Source organism: Pyrus communis, chromosome 6, assembly GCF_041283825.1.
Source record: "Pyrus communis isolate YQ-2024b chromosome 6, ASM4128382v1, whole genome shotgun sequence".
NCBI classification, from domain to species: Eukaryota; Viridiplantae; Streptophyta; class Magnoliopsida; order Rosales; family Rosaceae; genus Pyrus; species Pyrus communis.
The window spans coordinates 22,315,756-22,337,251 of record NC_142570.1 but is presented as its reverse complement, the minus strand read 5'-3'; the positions used below and the strand labels follow the sequence as shown (position 1 = coordinate 22,337,251).

The 21,496-nt window shown below is 33.6% G+C and overlaps 1 protein-coding gene across 1 annotated transcript; it reads left to right on the top strand.

The window, feature by feature from the left end:
• Positions 1-17,330: 17,330 nt before the first annotated feature.
• Positions 17,331-18,900, top strand: LOC137711731 (Putative AT-hook DNA-binding family protein). Its single transcript, XM_068450987.2, has one exon. It carries the CDS (start codon positions 17,651-17,653, stop codon positions 18,524-18,526), a length of 876 nt encoding a protein of 291 aa, XP_068307088.2. The 5' UTR covers positions 17,331-17,650; the 3' UTR covers positions 18,527-18,900.
• The last annotated feature ends 2,596 nt before the right edge of the window (positions 18,901-21,496 follow it).

Here is a 21,496-nt window from a genome sequence, read left to right as displayed (position 1 = left end):
AATTAGGTTAACAGTATTTTGAATCTTGTAAGTGGAATTTCGTCAATTCAACCGTGTACAAAATTTACGGAATGGATTTATAGAAACCCCCTAATTCCTCTTGATTTGAAAGTTGATGTGTTTAATTAATTATGAAAGTGTATATCTGTGTTGGGACTTGATGTAGAGATATATGATACAAACATACACCATTTTGAGCTTCTCACACTCCTATTTAATTTTGTTTGTTGATTTCGTTTGATTTATTGAATATGATAGTTAGAAGTAAAGAATAGTGTGTGAGAAGTTAAAAAGGATATGTGAAAATTAACTTTGTATATGATATATCCCAGTTGGATTTTCCAAGGTTGATGATCCAACGTAGTAGAGAAGTTCTTGTATACGCATCTCCTTATCACTCTCTGTCACAAGAATGATAAAAACTCAAGTCACAAGTGTATACTCATTTCTCTTTTATCTCAATCATTTAATGAAAGACATGTAGTGAGACAGGGCATGCAACATAAATTAAACAAGATTTTCTCTTAAGATAAGCATGTTACACCTATAATGTCAATAAATACGAAGAGACTTACATGTCACGAGTACACTAACACTGTAGCGTATGTTGAGAGAAAATGGTATAATATCTCCCAACACGATATTTCCCATATTCAATAAATAATATATGCTTTATTAGTTATGTTCGGAACTACTCAAGATTAAAAAGTTTCTTAATCATACTTTTTTTTAATGATATCACAAGAAAAACACTTTTTAACTAAAATGACAAAGAAACTTAAATTCGGGGAATTGTAGTGACTGATTTTGTAGTTATGCTTGGAACGAATTCTAAGTTGCTTACGTTTCCCTTTTAAGGGAATCAAGCCGTTTTTATTCAGTAGTTTATTTGAGACTTGGTGATGGATATTTGGATACCATGTTTGTAGTGTTTGTAGTGTTTTAGCTAGGTAGATTCAATTGAAAACAACCATGCATTACAAGTTGTCTAGGGTAGATCAATCGGTGGATTGCAACACACAAAGTTCAATTCACAAGGAGCCCAAAGGATCATACATCACATGTGAAGAATAGCACGCGGCTATCCAACCGGGCTCTAGCCCATGGACAAAGGAGTACTTGCTTTCCAAATCCTAAGAATGTCTTTACCAAGCAAGCAAGAGTCGTCTCATTTGAGAGAGCTCTTAGGATGGTATGGTGGTGGTGTTGACGTGTGAAAATGACCCGAGGGATATGAGAAATGGATACATTAGAGTTGGTGAATCTCCCAATTACTGCATATGTTTATATATATCAAGTCATGTTCTTTTAGACTATAGGATGTAAATAAATTGTGGTTACTCATTATTTAATTTTTGTTGTACTTTCTCGTCCACTAATAAATCAAAATTAAACGATGTGTAATTACGATTTAACCGAGTATTTTTTAATTATATATTGTGATTGAAGGGGGGACGTCTGATTAGAGAGGGTTGGTTAGTTGGGTCCTTATTCTTATCACAAAGTCAAGTGGGGTTGGACGCCCTGGCTTTCTTCTGCTCTTAAAATTAAGGGGTTTTTGAATTTTAATCCTTCAACAAGATTAAAATTTAAAAAAAAACCTGGTGTTAGATTAATTATTGATTTTAGACCCTTAATGTGTACTTAATTCAAATTCAAATTCATATTTTTGTTTTTATATTTAATAGAATTTTTTTTTGTCAAAGTTTTTATATTTAATAGATAACTTATTTAATGTTATTACATTAAATTTTAAATTTATTATTATACAATTTTATTTAACTTTCTCCAATTAGTGTACCTAAACATCCATATCATAATATATTTTACTAAATTAGTGTACCGAAATGCCCGTACCTAAATATATTATAGTGAATTAGTGATAGATAAGAAAATATGTAAAAACATAAGTGTACCAAAATTCCGTACCTAACTATATGATACTAAACTAGTGTACCAAAATGTCGGTACCTAAATATATTATACTAAACTAGTGTACCGAAATGTCCGTACCTAAACATATTATACTTACCCGTTGTACCGAAATGTTCGTACCTAAATATATTTTTATGAATTAGTGACAAATAATAAAATATGCAAAAACATAAATGTACCGAAAAATCTCTACGAAAATATTTTCTTATATAAGATGTCTACCATAATGAGAATTAAAATTTATAATATTTTCATAAATTTTAAATTCATAAAATTATAAATAAAAAAAGAAACATTAAATACATATGGTGGCATTAAATAGAGTCTAGGGACTAAAATTAATTTTTAATCTTGCATAAGACATTTTTCTAAATTTCATCTTATTTAGGTAAAATCTAGTTTTCTATTAAATTAATCACTATCGGCCATTTAGTATTACGATCTAGTGGTATTCATTTTCACTTATAGTTAGAGATCTTATGTTCGATTCTCGCCAAAGACGAGTTTGAATCATATTATTGGTAAAACTTATTGTGAGGCTAAACATACCCTCCCTCTTTAATATAAATAATCTTGTTTATTAAAATAATAATAGTAATAATAATCGCTACCTCTTTTGCCTCTTTGTTTGTGTTGAAGGTCACTACCCCCTCCCCTCGTGGGTTTGTCTTTTTATGACATCAAAGTTCAAGCCATGTGCTCTTCTTTATCCACGCCACGCTCTCCGTCAGTAGTCAGCACTCGGTCGTATATAGTAGTGGTTGTAGACCGTACACTTACAAGTAGTAAAAGTTATAGCCTCAAATCTTTTGTATTGACAGAGTGCGAGGCGAGCCTGACCTGAGTATTTCAGAGTCAGACAGACCACCTTTTAATATACGATTCAGAACCTCAACACCTCTCTCTCTCTCTCTCTCCGTGACCTAAAATTCGGGGGGCTTTTCCTAGGATGACTGACGACACGGTTGTTGGCATGAACCCTTCATTTCTTTCTGAAACCAATCTGTTTCCTCTTCCACCTGTTGATTGACAGGGATATTAAACTTAACTTTGCATTCATTCACATCAGCAAGCAGATCGACAATCGTAAACTAACGGGCAGCGCAGGTAGCAGGTACATTACATTAGGGGTACATTAGGGTTTGAGACAAAACCCACCAATAAGTAAAAGAAAATAAAAAAACCCAATTGGTTAAAAAATTATAGCAAAAAGCAAAATGGACATCTTTTGCTTCCATTCTGGGATTGAGTTGAGCTATTCCCTAAACACTTCAATCGGGTTTTTTGCTATATATCATCTTAAACTTAATCTATTAAGTTAAGAGACTCAATGAATATATGTAGTTTATTCATTCTTTGATGGAGTATTGCTTTACTGCTTAACTGAATAGGAAGATGCATGTCTCGTTATTTCTTCTTGGTGTAGCGTATATGTTTATTTGTAGCTCTTGATATATAGTCCAAAAGGAAAGATATTGGAGGTTTTTTTAGCAAGCGATATTTTACACTAAGAGAAGGAAAAGAGATTGAAGGTTTTTTTAGCAAGAGAATGAAGTTAAAAAGGAAAGTTAAAAGAATGTGAGGGAGAAAAGGAGTATTGGGGTTAGGTAAAATGTGGCTGGAGTACCGAGTACTGCCATGGTACATGCAGGAGGGCTTTCTTTCTTAAAGAGGTCCCCCGGGATTTAAGGGATGAAAATCTGACCAAGGAGCTGGAGATTGGAAGAGAGACCAATTCCCAATGGAAAGGCCAATTCAGAGAGAGAGAAAGAGAGAGAACTATGGCCTCGTGGCCGACAGCTATTCGGTGCTCCTTAACTTGCCCTGCGTTTTTGACTTGGACAATGCACGTGATCTACCCTTCCCCCCTCTCTCTCTCCGTCTCTCTGTGCCAACTCTTAGTTGCACCATGCTCCATGCTCCATGCTCCATGCTCCATGCTCCATGCTCCATGCGATCGTATTGGGTAAAGAGCCCATGAAGAAAGGGAGAGGGGGAGAATATGACCATAGATAGGATGTTGATGTGTGGAATGAAAGTTTAAGCAAAGTGCGATACTCTAGTGGTACTACTAGCCATGGTTATCATCTTACTTGTATGTTTGACTATGTCCCAAGTCAAACCAGCCAACTCATTTCACTGTTTGTATAATACACACACACACACAAATCCCTATATATGGACTGCATTATTGTAAGTTTAGGCGATATGCTACGGTTACGGTCAATTAAACATATACCTTTCTAATGCCAGTACGAACCTTAGTTGCTAAGAGCATGTTTCTAGCTAGTACAAACTCAAGTACATGGTTGAACAAATTATTAGGTACACATATTCACCAAATAGCCTCACAGTCCAGCTACAGTTCTCTCGTCCATGCAAGTTAGCCAATTACTAAGAGCATCTCTAATAGGACAACATAATTAGGGTCCTCCACCACAAGGGCTTCAAGGAAATTTTAAAATGTAATAATTCAAGTTGTCTAATTCTTCTTTCATTTAGCATCTTTAAGGAATTCGAAAGATTCAAACATACTAATAATACATTTCATTGTAGAGGAGAAAATATACAAACATAGTACCTCAAGAAAAGGCTCAAATGATAATTATTTAATTAAGTGATTAAATAGTTTTTGAATGATTTTTTTGCATCGATATGAACTTGAAAAAAGACCTAACATTAGGTGGCTCGGATCATTGGAATAAAATGCAAAGCTACAAATGTGCCCCTCAAATAACTTTATTTGTAAACACTTATATACATGATCATGTGTGTAGGCATTTATAATGAGATGTGGGATTTGCAAGTACGAAAGGATTTAGGTTAATTATTATGGTTACATTGATAGCAATAATTAATTTTAAGGTGCATTCGTATTGGTGGATACTAGAGTCAGAAACTTTATTATCTTAATTTATTTGCGTCGTTTACTTTCTTTCTTTTTTTGTTTAAATAATTGTTTTAATGTGAAGTGGATAAGTCATGGTCTTTTTTTATTTACCACCTCACCTATAAATATGAAGGCCTTCCACTTGAAATTTGAACACTACATGTGGTCCTTTTGTTTGATGATTTCTTTGTCTATTTCTCAATTTTTGTTACATCGTTATAGTCCAAATTGGAGAGATAATGTTACGATATATTTACATTGAGTGTGGTGTCTGGGTTAAGCTTAACAGGTAAGCTAATAAATTGTTTGTGAACTCGTTTTTCATAGGAGTCGAATGTAAAACGTACAAGTAGAGTCAAACACCTCTAAGTCGTAGTACTAAATGGTATACATAATATTATTTAAACACACAAAACTGACAACATTATTAATACACTCTTTAATACTAGTGAACTCCACAGTGGTTTCCTCCTAACCAAGGATTGGTCAAAATCAATACGGATGGGGCGTTGAATGTCAATACCAAGCTGGGTGGTGTTGAAGTGGTGATACGAGACTGGAGGGTGTTTCTTGGTTGCAGGGAAGCAGCAATACCCAGGTGTCACTTCTGTGCCGCCCCTGGAGTTATTTGCTGTGAGGTACGAACTGCAATTGGCGCAACATCAAGGTTTTCAACAGGTCATGGTGGAGAGTGATTCCATGAAGGCCATAGTAGCTCTTAATAAGACCTATTCAGACTCTTCGGCAATAGATTTGATCGCGAATGATGTGTTGCAGTTGGCATCCTCCTTCTCTATATATGTTGAGTTTTATTCATATTTCTTGTTTATGTAATGGGGTTGCCCACCATCTTGCAAAGTTTGCTTTGTCTAGTAGCAATAATTTAGTTTGGATTGAGGAGCCTCCTACTCTCATTCAAGATCTTCTCCTCCAAGACATATGTAGCTCTCCATGAGTTGTTTTAATCAATACAACGCTTTCCTTTCAAAAAAAAATATATATATATATATGATGAATATGGTTCATTTTTTATGTCTAAGTGAAATTATTGTTTGAGTAAGAAGTACCTAATAGTATTAGAAAATACTTGGAAGACTACATTTATTTTTCTTCATTTTAAGACTAAATGTTGTAATGTGATGTATTCAACTTGGAAAATGTTAGGAAACCACATTTTTGTACCATTTGATGTGCTAAGTGATTGTACATGTCATGTCCATTGATGAATTTATCTCATTCGATGTTAGTTGTATGCATCACTTGAAATGGTACACCAATGTAGTATAAATATGTGATCATCTTAGCATTACTCATTCAATTAATATTCAATGTGATAACGTCATTTATTAAGGTAGTGTATACACATCATACAATACTAAAATGTGGTATGATTATATTTACTAGTATTTTTTTTGTCTTACCTCTATTATAAATAAAGATTAATGCTAGGGAGACCACAAAATTATACCACATTAGTGTACCACCTGATGGGGCAAGTGATTTATAAAATTAACATCCAATCATATATGGTGCATTTTTGCTCACCACTCTCAAGTGGTGGTAATGCTCACCACCCTACTTATTACCATTGGATGAATTTAATTTTGAGATTTGTTTATGTCCACACTACAAAGATCTCAAAATTTAAAACTCATCCAATATTGATAGATAGGGTGGTGAGCATCACCGTCACTTGATGATGGTGAGCAAAAATATTCCTCAATTAGATAAACTTATTAATTGATGTGGCGTGTACACATTACGTGCTACTTCAAATGACATAATTACAATGTAGTACAAAAAAGTAATCTCCCTCATATTTTCCCCAAATAAATGCGATCTCTAACATTACTCAATAGTTTTTTGCTAAAGGACAATATTAGTGTGTGGCTTATCTACTTCATTTGTTTCAGCCAAGTCATATACCATTTGTCCGTGAAACAATACAATTATGTTTATGGAATACATCAACTTTGTTTGTACTATACTTCACCAATCCTGAAACTACCAAGCACTTGTCAACTTCATACCTTTAGGGACCTACTAAAGCATTCATGTTGAGGCACCTCTGCTGAAGCACAAAAGAGTTTCTCTCCAACCAGGAGACCAATTATAACGCAACATGTGTCAACATTAGAATAAAGCTCTTAAAGTCTCACATCGATCGTGGATGAAAGCGTACGATTCTCCTAAATTATAAAAGGAGAATATTCTCTTACAATTAATCCCTAATGTCATTATTGTACTTAAACCATTATTAGAACCCACTAATGATGATTATGCTTAAACCATTGTATCATGTAACCTCTATATTATTAATGACAACTTATCTATCCTTGTGGACGTAACCCAACCTAGGGTGAACCACGTACATCTTTTGTGTTTGCTTTCCTTAGCTATCCCTTTACATATTTACCTATACTTAGGTACCAGAGCAACCATGCGGAGGTCACAAACTTGATATTTTACGTTGTTCCAAAGTCTACCTGATTTTATGCATCAACAAGCTTCATTAGTATTAATTGATCAGTTACTATTTTTATGGGTTTATTGTAGATATAGGGTCATGTATATCACATATCAATTGTCTCCTCCTAATTTTGATAGATGCTTGCGTTCACTTTTGTACATTAAAAGAAAATGAATCCAAGGTGTAGGACCATGATTTTTTGGAACCATGAATGTGGCACCTCGGGTGGCAAGAATGACCGGAATGCCAGTAACCCACATGGCATAGTCTGACGACCTTAGTCCGATAGGCTAAGCTTAACCCCATTGAAGATATTACTTGTCTCCCAAATAAGGAAGCCCTAATTCAAGTCAAATTAGGATATCTTAGGGATTAGGAAATGTAATCATAATCGTAAGAGAAATGGATATCTTATCCTAGATTTTGTCCTACATTGTCTCCGATATAATTGGGATTATTCCCCCTACAAGAACTCTTAAGATCTTTATAAATACCCTGGCCTGGGTATTTATTTAACTAAGTCTTTTATGATGAAGGAAGTCTTTTATGATGGAGAAAGTCTTTTATGATCTAGGATCTTCTTTGGACTCTTCATCTTCTCTAATACATACGTATTCTCTCTACGCCTAACAAAGGCTCATCTTGCATACACGATGCACCATCTACACATAAACACATCCATGGAGAACTTATCTTCTTAACCACCTGCCCTAGGACTTTGTCAAGGATGATTCACGATGTCTTGCATATCACACCATTCTTTCTTACAACTGCACTCGTGGTTTGATTCTCCCTCCTGGAGATATGTAGGCAATCCTCTTCTAATTCAACCACACACCCAATCAACCTCATTTTCCCCTCGCCAAAAATCATGGTCAATTTCGAATGGATTTCGCCTCCGTCCACAAATGTGCGCGATTTTGGTTCCAACACAAGAAAATATCTATGATCAAATTAAACAATATTATATTTCACATATTATAAGGATACGAAAACAAAAAACCTTAGCTACATAGACAAGTATAGTGTGTATGTGCTTGATTCTCCCTCTCGGAGATATGTAGGTAGTACTATTCGGATTGAACCATAAACCCAATCAACCCCATTCTCCTCTCACCAAAGATCATGAAAAATTCTGACTGGATTTTGCCTCCACCCACAGATGTGCTCGAATTTGGTTCCAATACAAGGATGGATCTATGCCCAAATTAAACAATATTAGATTTCACATCTCATAAGGATACGGAGACCAAAAACCCTTAGGTACATAGACAAATATAGTGTGTGTGTGTGTGTGTGAGAGAGAGAGAGAGAGAGAGAGAGAGAGAGAGAGAGAGAGAGAGAGAGAGAGAGAGAGAGAGAGAGAGAGAGAGAGAGAGAGAGAGAGTGTGTGTGTGTGTGTGTGTGTGTTGAAGACACATTTGATTGTTCATAATTTACAAGCGAAAAACCCCATAATTCACAACCATAAGAAGCTTTCTTTGTCGAATTTTGCGTGAAGAGGAAAGAAGACGAAGAGAATTTATAGTATGGAGAGGAAAAGAAACGAAGAGACACGCTTAGTATTATGATTTTGTTTTATTTTATTTTATATATATTTAAGGGATAACACGAGCGAAAAACCCCATAATTCACAACCATAAGAAGCTTTTTTTTGTTGAATTATGCGTAATGTGGAAAGAAGACGAAGAGAATTTATAGCAGGGAGAGGAAAAGAAAAGAAGAAACATGCTTAGTATTATATGATTTTGTTTTTTTTATTTTTTTATTTAAGGGATAACAGAATTAGATTGAAGAGTTAATACTGTTAAGTGGGGTTAAGTAAATGGTCACGTGTCAAGATTTCAAGCAAGCCACAGAGATGCCACATACACAAATGGTTGCATAATGTTTGAACTTTGTATGTATAGGCTTACACCTAAAATGAGAAACATAAAAAAACAAATGAAATAAATGCTTACAATAAAACTCCTAAAAAAATAAAAAATTTCAAGACAATACTACTAAACTAGAGTTAATAATAAGGCGCAAATTTAAAATAGCATTCATGCATTATAGCTCCACAAATGCATGTAAGTTATTATATCGCTTAAATCCATTTGATGTTATAGTTGTCATTAGTTTTATATAATAATAGCTTTGGTTCGTGGCTTGCATCAAGAACTAAATGATTTAATGATTTTAGAGTTGTAGTATTGACTTACTTGATTAGAGAACGTCAAAATGAAGCAGATATATTGTAATCTTCCAAGCTCAATTCCTGATTGAGATTTGTGTCTTGTACAGATCTTTAATGTAGTTTGAATTTTTTTTAGTGATTATTGTTATTTTGTTAAAAAGAACTTTTCTTTTACATTTCACATCCTTTTTTTAGTATAATTTTACACTTATTTTTACTTCTCACATGACCTTTTAAGTCTTCGGTTGTTAGATTAGATGAATGAAAGAAGAATAATGATAAAAAATTAACACGAATGTGTAAGATGTAAAAATAGATATGTGAATGCTACTATCATTTTTTTTATATCAATTTTTTGTCTTTGGATATGATTTTGCTACCGCCTGTTGTGGGTGGGGCCCATTTTACTAACCTGAGTATTTAGGGCGAACCCAAATTTAATTTGATCTTTTATTTTTTTATTTTTTTTGAATTTCAATTGAACACTCAGCTAACATTGTACCAGAAAAAATCCGATGCTGGGTGTGTTCAAGGTATGGGTTACAACTCTATATATAATTTCAAAAAAATAATTCTCACTACAAAATGTAGATACGAGGTTCATTCATCTTTCTGGCTGTGCAACCTGGCCAACTTGTTCGTAACAACAACGTCAAGCTGGGCGGCTCTCTCAACAATTTATTTCCTCTTCCTTGTGGGCTTAATTTGATCTTTACATGAGATGATGATAAATATTTCGCCAATTTCACGCTACAAAGCTCGATGCACGCGTTTGATCTTCACTCTCCCACATTACAAGTACATTAATGCAAAGTTTCATGCTTGAACCATTTAATTCGATGCGTTCAATGATATAATTGGTCGTTGTTATAATTTTATTGTTTAATCAAAGCTTAAGGTCCATTCAGTCAAGCAAGGATGGCTGGGTTGAGAGAGTGGGTTGAGAGAGAGGGAGAAGGGGCCGTCCAGCTTGAGGAAGAGGACAAAAGTGGGACCAATCCGCCGCAGCACCATCTCCCACTTGCCCATTTCATCCCTCGTTTTTTGTTTTTTAATAACAATTTCAATTTGTCTTCCCCCTCACGTTTCAAGTTAACTCAACCTGGTCAACTTTCAAAGTTAACCATGGTTATTTGTTACAACCAGAGAAACCCTAACCATGGCCAACATCTTCAGCAGCGATGCGATCCATCATGTAACACTTTCCCCCCTCCCCCTTTGCCCCCTTTCCCCCTTTTAAGGTTGCTTCTTTTACTCAAATGTTTATGTATATCATTAGATCAAACTTTTAATCCTCCAAACTATCATTTTTTTAAACAAACGATATTATTTACTAAAACAGAGGAGATGAGCTTCGCCTCATAATGAGCTATCAATAATGTGGTTCAAATTTGCCTTTGCTGAGAATCGAACCGAAAACCTCTCACTTACAAGTGAATATGAACACCACTAGACCGTAGTACTAAGTGGCAACTATCATCCTATTTGAAATTGACTTTCTAAATTATTATTTTTGAAAAATTATGAAAATTTAAGGACTTAAACTATTTAAGAATAGTCGATTTACCCCTACTGTTAGATTACATCCAATTTATTGTTAGTATGCCAGTTTTTATAATTAAAAATGTTATAGATTTCATTATTGTGGTAATTTGAATCCAGTTTTAAAAAGGTACAGATATTTAATTTTTTTTGTCAAAATAGAATTCGCTTTGTTTCACAAGTTTTATAATTATTCTAGTCCATGTGTCCTATTTTTATTGGTGGAGATAGGTGGCATGTAAGAATGGGCAACGAAAAAACAATTTTGCCCTTCAATTTGACAGAAATGTGGATGGAGTCTAACAATAAGGGGCGAATTGGCTAATTTTTCGTATTTTAGGATCTTAATTTACAAAAAAAAAAAAAAAAAAAAAAAAAAAAAATTGAGTTTGGGAAATCAACTTCCACTAAAATGATTGTTTAGAAGTAAAACGGCAATTTAACCAACATTTAAAATACACTACTTCCCCCACGCTCCTTTTAGATCCTTAATTTGTCCCCAACTCACCCCATCCAATTTAAATATTTTTCTTGGTGCCACATCTCTTTCAAATATTTATGCACAACTATACTATAATGCTCATACAGTTGATTAATATCACTTTATTTATCTAAGAATTTCATGATCACCTTATAAAAACTTATGCGTTATTATTCCTAACCAAAATGTTTACAGGATAGCATATTTCAATTTGGTCAAGTTTGCTAAAATAATATGTTCTCTCTGTTCATTCAAGTTCAAATTCTGTTCATGATTTCGATCACTCAAATAAAATAAAAAAAACTTGCAAGTTATTGATTTTAGTATCATAAAACTATCAGTTCACTATTGTTTCACCTCAAAAAAAGTCCATGTAATTCAAAAAGTGGTTCGAATCAAGGAATTTGTTAACATCGTGTTGTACTCGCTTCAAAATTGTTTAATGTTTCATTTATTGTTTTTAATTACTGTATATATTCTTGAGGCTGTGTATTAATTAAGAAATGTAGCACGAGATATTAAATAGGATGGATTCAAATGGAATTAATGAGTCTTACAAAGGCATGTAAGAGGGAATTGTAAATCCCTACTTTATCTCCAACTCATGGGGTAAAGCTTAAAACATAAGCCTTAAAACCCTCCAAACCATCTCAAACCATGGGCTAAAATAAGTCATGGGGAGAAAATATATCTTTAGGCTAGATTCCCACAAGGATTTAAGCTTGGCTTATATTATTCTGGACCCACCAAACTGTCATATTTCAATTTTTTTGTTTTGTTTTTTACTTATAATCTAACGGTTATGATCAAATAAGATCATATCTAATAGTAAAAGAAAGATTTGACGGCCAAAAATTAAATCTAACGTCTAAAATAATTTAAATCAAATTTAACTTAAAACTTTATAAATACCTATGTATTTGTATGATTTTTAATTACTTATCAGAAATTAAATATGTTTAGACTAAAATGTTCATTAAAATAAATTAAGATAATCTACATAAATTTTATTTTCAAAAAAAGTTACTAAAAACAAAAAGTTAGGCTAAAATCATTATTTAATCATCACGGACTAAAATTTTAAGCCACAAGGGTTGGAGGAAAAAAACAATTTTTGGCTTATGGCTTAAAATTTTCTAGTTAATTTTTTAAGTTTTATCCCCAAGGGTTGGAGATGGTCTTAGGAGGAGTCATTTACAAATTAAATCCTCTTCTACATGTTTTCCTAATGGTCATGAAGAGCATTTCACACTAGTAAAAAAAACTCTTGTATGACGAAACACACATCGTCTGACTTTGCACGACGAAATTTTGCGCAACGAAAAACACATCGTCGCGCAAAGTCACTTTGCGCAACGAAACTTTAAACTTCGTCATGCAAAGTCTTTACAAAAATAAATAAAATAATTTTTTTTTAAAATCTTTGCGCGACATAAGTCAAATATTTCGTCACCTAAACCAATTTATTTTCGTTTTTTATTTTGTACATATAACACTTAAGAAATTGAAAGGTATATATATTTATTAAGTAGCTTTAAATTTATTATTGTAGTTCGAATCGGGTTTTGGTTAGAAAAATATATTATTGTAGTTTGGATTGGATTTTTGTTAGAAAAATATATTTTAAATTGACGATGAAATTAGTTCATTATATTCATATAGGGTCAAGGAGTATAGCTGTGAAAAATCATCAAAATCGGAGTTGAAATAACCGTTAAATCATGATTTTTTGTTTATAACCATCAAAAAGTTTCGTCCCATTCCTTGATCTTTGAATGTTTATTTTTTGCGATTTTTGGTGTATATGATCTCAAAGTATATACAAACAAGTTTGATGGTTGGATCGTTGAAACTATTTTCGTAGAATGCATATCCCATCAAAACAATAGATTCACTAACACTTAAGAGTTTATTTATACTTTCATTAAGTATAACATAAGATTTTATGGTATCCACTAATGTAAATATTTTAAATTGAAGATCGAATTCAGTCATTGTGTTCATATAGGGTCAAGGAGTGTAGCTGTAAAAAATCATCAAAATCGAAGTTAAAATAACCGTTAAATCATGATTTTTCGTTTATAACCGTCGAAAAGTTTTGTCCCATTACTTGATCTTTGAATGTTTATTTTTTGCGATTTTTGGTGTATGTGTTCTTAAAGTATATACAAACAAGTTTGACGGTTGGATCTTTAAAACTAGTTTCGTAGAATGCGTATCCTATCAAAACAATAGATTCACTAACACTTAAGAGTTTATTTATACTTTCATTAAGTATAACATAAGATTTTGTGGTATTCACTAGTGTAAATATTTTAAATTAAAGATCAAGTTCATTCATTGTATTCATATAGAGTCAAGGAGTGTAGCTATAAAAAAATCATCAAAATCGGAGTTAAAATAATCGTTAAATCATGATTTTTCGTTTATAACTGTCAAAAACTTTTATCCCATTACTTGATCTCTGAATGTTTGTTTTTTACGATTTTTGGTGTACGCGGTCTTGAAGTATATACAAACAAGTTTAACGGTTGGATCATTGAAACTAGCTTCGTAGAATGTGTATCCCATCAAAACAATATATTCACTAACACTTAGAGTTTATTTATACTTTCATTAAGTATAACATAAGATTTTGTGCTATCCATTAGTGTAAATATTTTAAATTGAAGATCTAATTCATTTATTGTATTCATATAGGGTCAATGAGTGTAGCTGTAAAAAAATATCAAAATCGGAGTTTGAATAACCGTTAAATTGTAATTTTTCGTTTATTCATATAAGTGTAGTTGTATACATGCGTCGCGCAAACCAATTTATTTATTTAATTTATATTATATTATAATTTAAAAATATAGTTGTTTTCATAAGTTTTTATTATTTTATAAAAAATTTGCGCGACGAATATCCTAAATTATTTACTTATTTTATTTATTTATTTTTATATTTATATTGTTAAACTAAATTATTTTATTTATTATTTTCTTTGCACGACGAGTGCACATATGGTCGCCTAAACCTTATTTATTTTAATTTATATATATATTTTAAATTGTAAAATAAAATTATTTTTATAAATTTTGCGTGACGAACCAATATTTTGTGGTGCAGAATCCTTAAATTTGGATGGGAGTCAAAAATGGGACGCCGGAAATTTTTTTAAGACTTTGAGCTACCAATTTTTCGTCGTGTAAAACTTTGTACGACTAAACACTTGGTCGCACAAAACTCTGAAAATTTGGGCGGGCACCAAAAATGGGACGCGGGAAATTTTTTTTAAGACTTTGTGTGACCAATTTTTCGTAGAGCAAAACTCAAAAAATTTGAGCGGACACAAAAAATGGGATGTGGGAAATTAAATTTTTTTTTTTTTAAAGACTTTGTGCGACCAACACTTCGTTGTGCAAGGCTCTAAAAATTTGGGTGGGCACCAAAAATGGGACGCGGGAAATTTTTTTTAAAATTTTTTTAAAGACTTTGCGTGACCAATATTTTGTAGTGCAAAGTGAGACGGCTTTAAAATCAAAATAACTCCTCCACCATTTTCTCAATGTCTTTCTCTACTCTTACTTCTCCTCTTTGTTTCCCTCTCCCCAAATCCAATCCTCTCTCTCACACTCACTTAATCTCTCTTCTCTCTCTTCACTATCTCTCACTCTCACTCACTCTCTATTCTCTCTCTCACTATCTCCTCTAATTCTCTCACACTCACTCCTCCCTCTCATTCTCACTCACTCTCAATCTTTCCAAAAGGTATATTCTCAACAAATTATATAATTTTTTTCATTAATATGTGTATTTGGAGTTAGTTTTGAGTTTGGTGCGGGGTTTGAGGTCGAGTATAAGATGAGGAGTGGAGTTTGGGGTTGGATTTGGGGTATACCAATTTTAGGGGAGATTATGCCAATTTTTTGTTATTTTTCTGTTATTTGACCATATTTTTTTTTTGTAGGGAATTGTCGAGACTTTGACGGCTAAAGTTGAGGATTGGGACGTTATTGAAACATATCCCCCGCCACTACCACCACAATAGACTTGTATTAGGATTTTATTATTGTACTTTATTAATTTATGTGTACATTTTGAATATATTATATATATTGGATAATTGATCACTAGTTTTCATATGTAATTTTATTTTATGTCAATTTAAATTAAAGTAATTAAAAAAATAAAATAGACAATTAAATTAAATTTAAAAAGTAAAAATTCGAAAAATCTTGTGCTACCAAATATTTCATTGCGTAAACAATTAATATAAGAGAAATAATAAAACAAAAAGTCAAAAACCTTGCGCGACAAAATATTTCATGGCCCAAAATATTAAATTAATTTATTTTAATTAAAAAAATTTAAAAACAAAAATTTTAAAATTAAAATATTTCGTCGCGCAAAGCTTTGTGCGATGTTAATCTTTGTCGTACAAAGCTACTTTGCGCAAAGAAGATTAATTTTCATGGCGCAAACTCTATCGTCACAAGCTTTGCGAGACAAATTATGTGCGACCAAACTTTCATCGCACAAGGTTTTGCGGGACGAAATTGTACTTTGCACAACAAACTTATTTCGTCGCGCAAAGTGTTTTTTTTTTTGGTTGTGTCAAATCCCTCATATATAACATATTGTAGTTCATTCCTTCAGAACTTAACCTCAATTTATTGGGACTTAAAAATTTCTTACCCAAACACAGTTTGACGTTATACTTTAAGTCTAAACCCTATAATCCTACTATTGCGAAAATAAGCTTCGTATATATAATGGAGAAATGTCTGACTAAATCAATCTTGCCAGGACCATAAAAGTTTACTTAGATTTACAACTAAGAAGGTTTTTTTATATGACAAAACTAAGAAGTTGAGTTCAAGTCATATAACTAATTCTCTTACATATGAGTTTTGGGTTTAATTTATATTTGTGCATATATGATTGAAATTGTAAATTTATGGGTAATTGCCTACACAATTAGTTCATATGTACCATAAGTTAATGATCAGAAACTACTCATTATTTCATATCCTATTTTGATTGTTGTTGTGTGTTAATTGTGTTAACAAGTCGCTACCACTACCATATTACTGGCTTAACTAAAATCTCCCACCTCCAAATAATGTTAGTTAAAAAAACAAAAAACCTTTGTTAACAATTGGTCCTTGTGTCCAAAAAAAAAAAAAAAAAAACTATATATATGGTTTTAGGCTCTGTTGCTCAATAAATAAAAAATGTTTTATGATCCTATTCAAACCCTAAACCCTAAATTAACGTATATTGTAAAAATTATAAAATCTAAACTCAAATAAAAAAAAGTGAGACCAATGATGACACTTAGGGCTGGTTTGGTATTGCTGTACTTTGAAAAAAAAAAACAGCTTCTGCTGTGCTATGAGAGCTGCTTCACGTTTTCAGTTTTTTTTTTCGCCCAAAATAGTGAAAATAAATTGTTTTTAAGTGTTTACCAAACACCTTTTTGAGCTCAGTTTTTTGTTATACCCACTTTTTATAAAAGTACCTCAATACTAAACCAGTACTTAATTAGTAATAGGATTTAGTAGTTTTTCACTCCGCTTGTAAGTGAAAGTTAGATTGCATTCTCGTAAAAGGCAAATTCAAAACTAAAATATTATAACTGACTCGTTGTGTAATTTAGTACAAATCTCTTATCTCTTATATTAATATATCGTATTCAAAATGAATAAGATCATAATTCATTTCTATAATTTTTTTGAAGATAGCGTCTACTCCACTCTCTAAGGTTGAGAGTCATAGTTGCAACCATACCCCTCTTCCTCACAATAAGAAATCAATATTTTAGTAGTATATTTAAGCTTTTGGTCGCCCCCAACCCCACACAGCACCTTTCATCCATCCTCTTCTTCCCCTTCCCTTTCTCTGCACTCGATCTTCCTAGTTGCTGTTGTCGTTGTGTTTATTTTCTTTAAAAACATCGAGTGCCGGAGCACACCCTAGCTATCCTCTCCATATATCCCTTCTTGTTTCCGTTCTTATTTTAAAATTTTCCCACTTTCATAAAATAAACAAAAGCAGAAAAACCACAAACAGTTTTTAATTTGCTTCCCAGTTTCATAAATTAATTTTATATAAAAAAACAATTTTAATATTTTCTTCCTTGTTTTCTGTTTTTCTTTTGATGTGCCCATGGCCGGTTTGGATTTAGGCTCAGTTCCTCGCTACGTTCACCAGCTTCACAGGCAAGACTTGCACCTCCAACAACAACAACAACAACAGCAAACCGATTCTGAAGACGATGCAGTAGTCAAAAGGTCAACGGGCCAGTTCTTAGGAGATGACCATCATCAGGGTGGCCTCGACCTCGGAGGCATCAACGGCGGGTCAGGAGACATCGTGGCTCGTCGTCCTCGAGGCCGTCCACCTGGATCCAAAAACAAGCCAAAACCACCAGTCATCATCACAAGAGAGAGTGCAAACACTCTCAGAGCACATATTCTGGAGGTAGGCAACGGCTGCGACGTCTTTGACTGCGTCGCCACGTATGCTAGGCGCCGCCAGCGGGGGATCTGTATTTTGAGCGGAAGTGGCACCGTCACTAATGTGACCTTGCGGCAGCCGGCCGCAGCAGGGGCCGTAGTAACACTTCATGGACGGTTTGAGATTTTATCCCTTTCAGGGTCATTTTTACCACCTCCTGCCCCACCCGGGGCCACAAGCTTGACCATATTCTTGGCCGGCGGGCAGGGGCAGGTTGTCGGGGGCAGCGTTGTCGGGGAGTTGACCGCGGCAGGGCCGGTTATTGTGATCGCCTCATCCTTTACTAATGTTGCTTATGAGAGGCTGCCTTTGGATGAAGAGGAACAGTTGCAAGTACAGGTCCCACAGGGATCCGGGGGAAGTGGCGGCGGCGGCGGTGGTGGTAGTGTTGGAAACAACCCTTTTCCTGACCCGTCCTCGGGGCTTCCATTCTTCAATTTGCCATTGAATATGCAGAATGTTCAGTTGCCAATCGATGGGTGGGCTGGAAATGGAAATAACTCAGGAGGTCGTCCACCATTCTGATTTTCTGTGGGATCATCATCGATGTTTACTTTTAGAACCTTAATCAATTTAGATTCGAAGCTGCTTCTGCGTGCGTTGTGGGAGGTTAAGTGCATACTGGATGAGATGAGCTTTGTTGGAGATAAAAGGTTAGCAAATTTCATGGACTAGCTATCATCGTTAACATCACGCCCATGTTTTGCAACTTAATTTGGTCTTGTTGGTTCTACCTAGTACCACTTCTCATGTTTAATTTTTATTTATTTTTCTTTTCTGAACCCCTTTGTTGTTTTTGTTCTTCGTCTTGTTCCTCCTCTTCTTTTCCTTATGTCTTTTGTTTCAATGGATTTTCGATCGGTCTCTTGGATTCATGGAAATAGTCTTCTGAGTTTATCATGATTATGGAATACACTACTCTTTACTTTTTTCTTTAAATATATGGATTGGTTTGAGGTTTCAGCTTTAAACAGCTAGCTACCTAGCAATTATATTACTACGTTCATAAAGTAGCAGAAGTCCCTGAAATTTAGGGGGTTCGTAATGGATCCACCAGATTTTTCACTTACCCTTTCTTTAATTTATGCTTGTTTTAGAATGATTTTCTTTGGAGCAGATACACACACACACACACATATGTAACTACATTGTAAGACTGTCTGAAGTAAATCTTGTAGGATCTGTGACTTGGGTATGTGTTTTCTTGCATTGTTTTCATGAAACATTAATGATATATAAATAAGAAACACCTTGACAAATTAGTAAGTAAAAACGAAAACTAGAATGCCCGTTGAGAAAACCCTTGGTCCTTTTTTCTTTGTTTATTAACTTAACTCAACGGTGACTTCTCATTGGATTTATATGTGCTGGTGTCTACATGCTCAACATAAGTTACATTACCAATGGTCATTGCCCTAACTTCCTTGATTAACTTTGTTAATTCGGCATTTTAGAAGATCGCTCTCATCGCTACAAATTTGTAAAAAATATAAAACCTAATTAAGCAAGTTAAACTCCTGATTAATTATTAAATTATTTCTTTAATTATATACTTGGGTGAGATACTTTCAAATCTTAAAGGATTGAGGCCAAATTAGCAAGGAAATGAACATAAAATGTAAGATGAGAGAGATTAAAAAACACCATATGACCATTACAAAGGCATGGAAAAGGAATTTGCAAAGAAAGTCATTTACAAATCCTTTTTACACGTTTTTGTAATGCTCATATGCGATTTTGGTAATATAATCACTCCTATCTAACATTTTTTATAATCCATTCCAGTAATCTGGTTTCAATTCCTTGGTACTTGAAAATCCTTAACCTAGACATAGCCTTAAGAAGTTTGTGCTTCCCAAAGCTTCTTAATAAATTTATACAAATTAAAAAAAAGTAATTAAGGAGTCATCCATTTAGGTATCCAGCTTGAGACGAGTAATACTATTCATACCATGTTTTTATACCACATTTTCATACCATCTTAGGTGACATTTGATGTAGACGACCACAAGTTCTTAAGACGGTTTCCTTTGACAAAAACACTTCTCTGTTGAAGTTTCTGTATAATCCCTATTAGATAGGAACGGGGATACATTGCAGATATGAAGTATACAGATAATATCCCTATATCTGTAAATTAATCACACGCTTACTTGCAACTTGCAGAGCAACAAGTTGCTTATACTCACATTAGCTAGATAATTATCAGGAGCTAGCCAGAACAAATAAACAATAGACAGATCCTCAAAAGCATAAATATATTGTCATTTTATATAATAACCCTCTTAATGCATGGTTTATACAATGCCTGACGTTCAAAGCACGAGGCTACATTTGTCCGTCACACTAAAATAGTACTATTTGAAGGAGATATATAATCAAGGCCTTCATAAGGTCGGTATTGAAGGATAAGTTGTTTAAACTAGTAGAGCTTTATTTATGTTTGAAGTTGGTAAACATCAATAATCTTCGACATGCAAGACGTTGATGGGGAAAGTGGTTGTATTTTTGTATTCGATGAAATCTATCGATACTCCACTCAAAGCAATATATGTCATATATATTACATATAGTGGTAATCTTAAATAGGAGAATATATATCATGTGATTCCTTAAAGCACTTTAGCATACGAATATGCTTACAAGTGGATTCTCATGCTTACATTTATGTTGGAGACGCACATTGAACTTTTAACATGAGTAGTCTGGCAACCTAAGAACAAGATTGTCTGCTCAGCTTTTGCGATACATAAAACCTCCGCCATTTATATGCTAAAGTTGGCGACTTCACGTTAGAACATAAATTCCAAGCTGTGTTTGTCTTGCAACCTATTTCGTTTCTCGTTATATATAAATTCCAAACTCACTAAACCACGTGTATATATATATATATATGTGTGTGTGTGTGTGTGTGTGTGTGTGTGTGTCTGTGCGCGTTTATCTGGTGCAAGTGATCAATTTTGTTTTGTTTTATAGGTTGGAACTGTGAGATGGTTATGGAGAGAGAGTATTGGAAAATAAGAAAGTTAGACTAAAATATAAAATAGGGCATGCGTTGCTGAATGGCAACATATATGAAAACTTAGACTAAAGTATGAGCTAACGGGGTCATATGAATACCAGGTGTATCCTCGCCGGATCCTCTTTGTGAGTATTTAGGGACTCTCAAATCACATCCATTCATTGTACATTGTACAGTTAAAAATCATTGTAACTTTTTTCATTTAAAATTGAATATAAACAGTACATGATAAAAACTAGCTACACGATATACGATGAACGGATCTGATTGGAGGATCTCCATGGTGAGGATCCTCTCTCATATGAATATAATACATATCCATATACTAATTTGAGCTGTCACCGTTAGAGATAATGATCAAGAGTAGTTGAATATTATGCACCCACAGGAAAACATAATTTCTGTGTGTGTCTGTAGATTTCCATGAATGCATTAAGTTAATAAACAATTGTGATCAAATGAAACTAAAGTGC

Excerpts from the sequence above, each read along its gene's own strand:
- LOC137711731 (XM_068450987.2), top strand. The coding sequence starts at position 17,651 with ATGGCCGGTTTGGATTTAGGCTCAGTTCCTCGCTACGTTCACCAGCTT.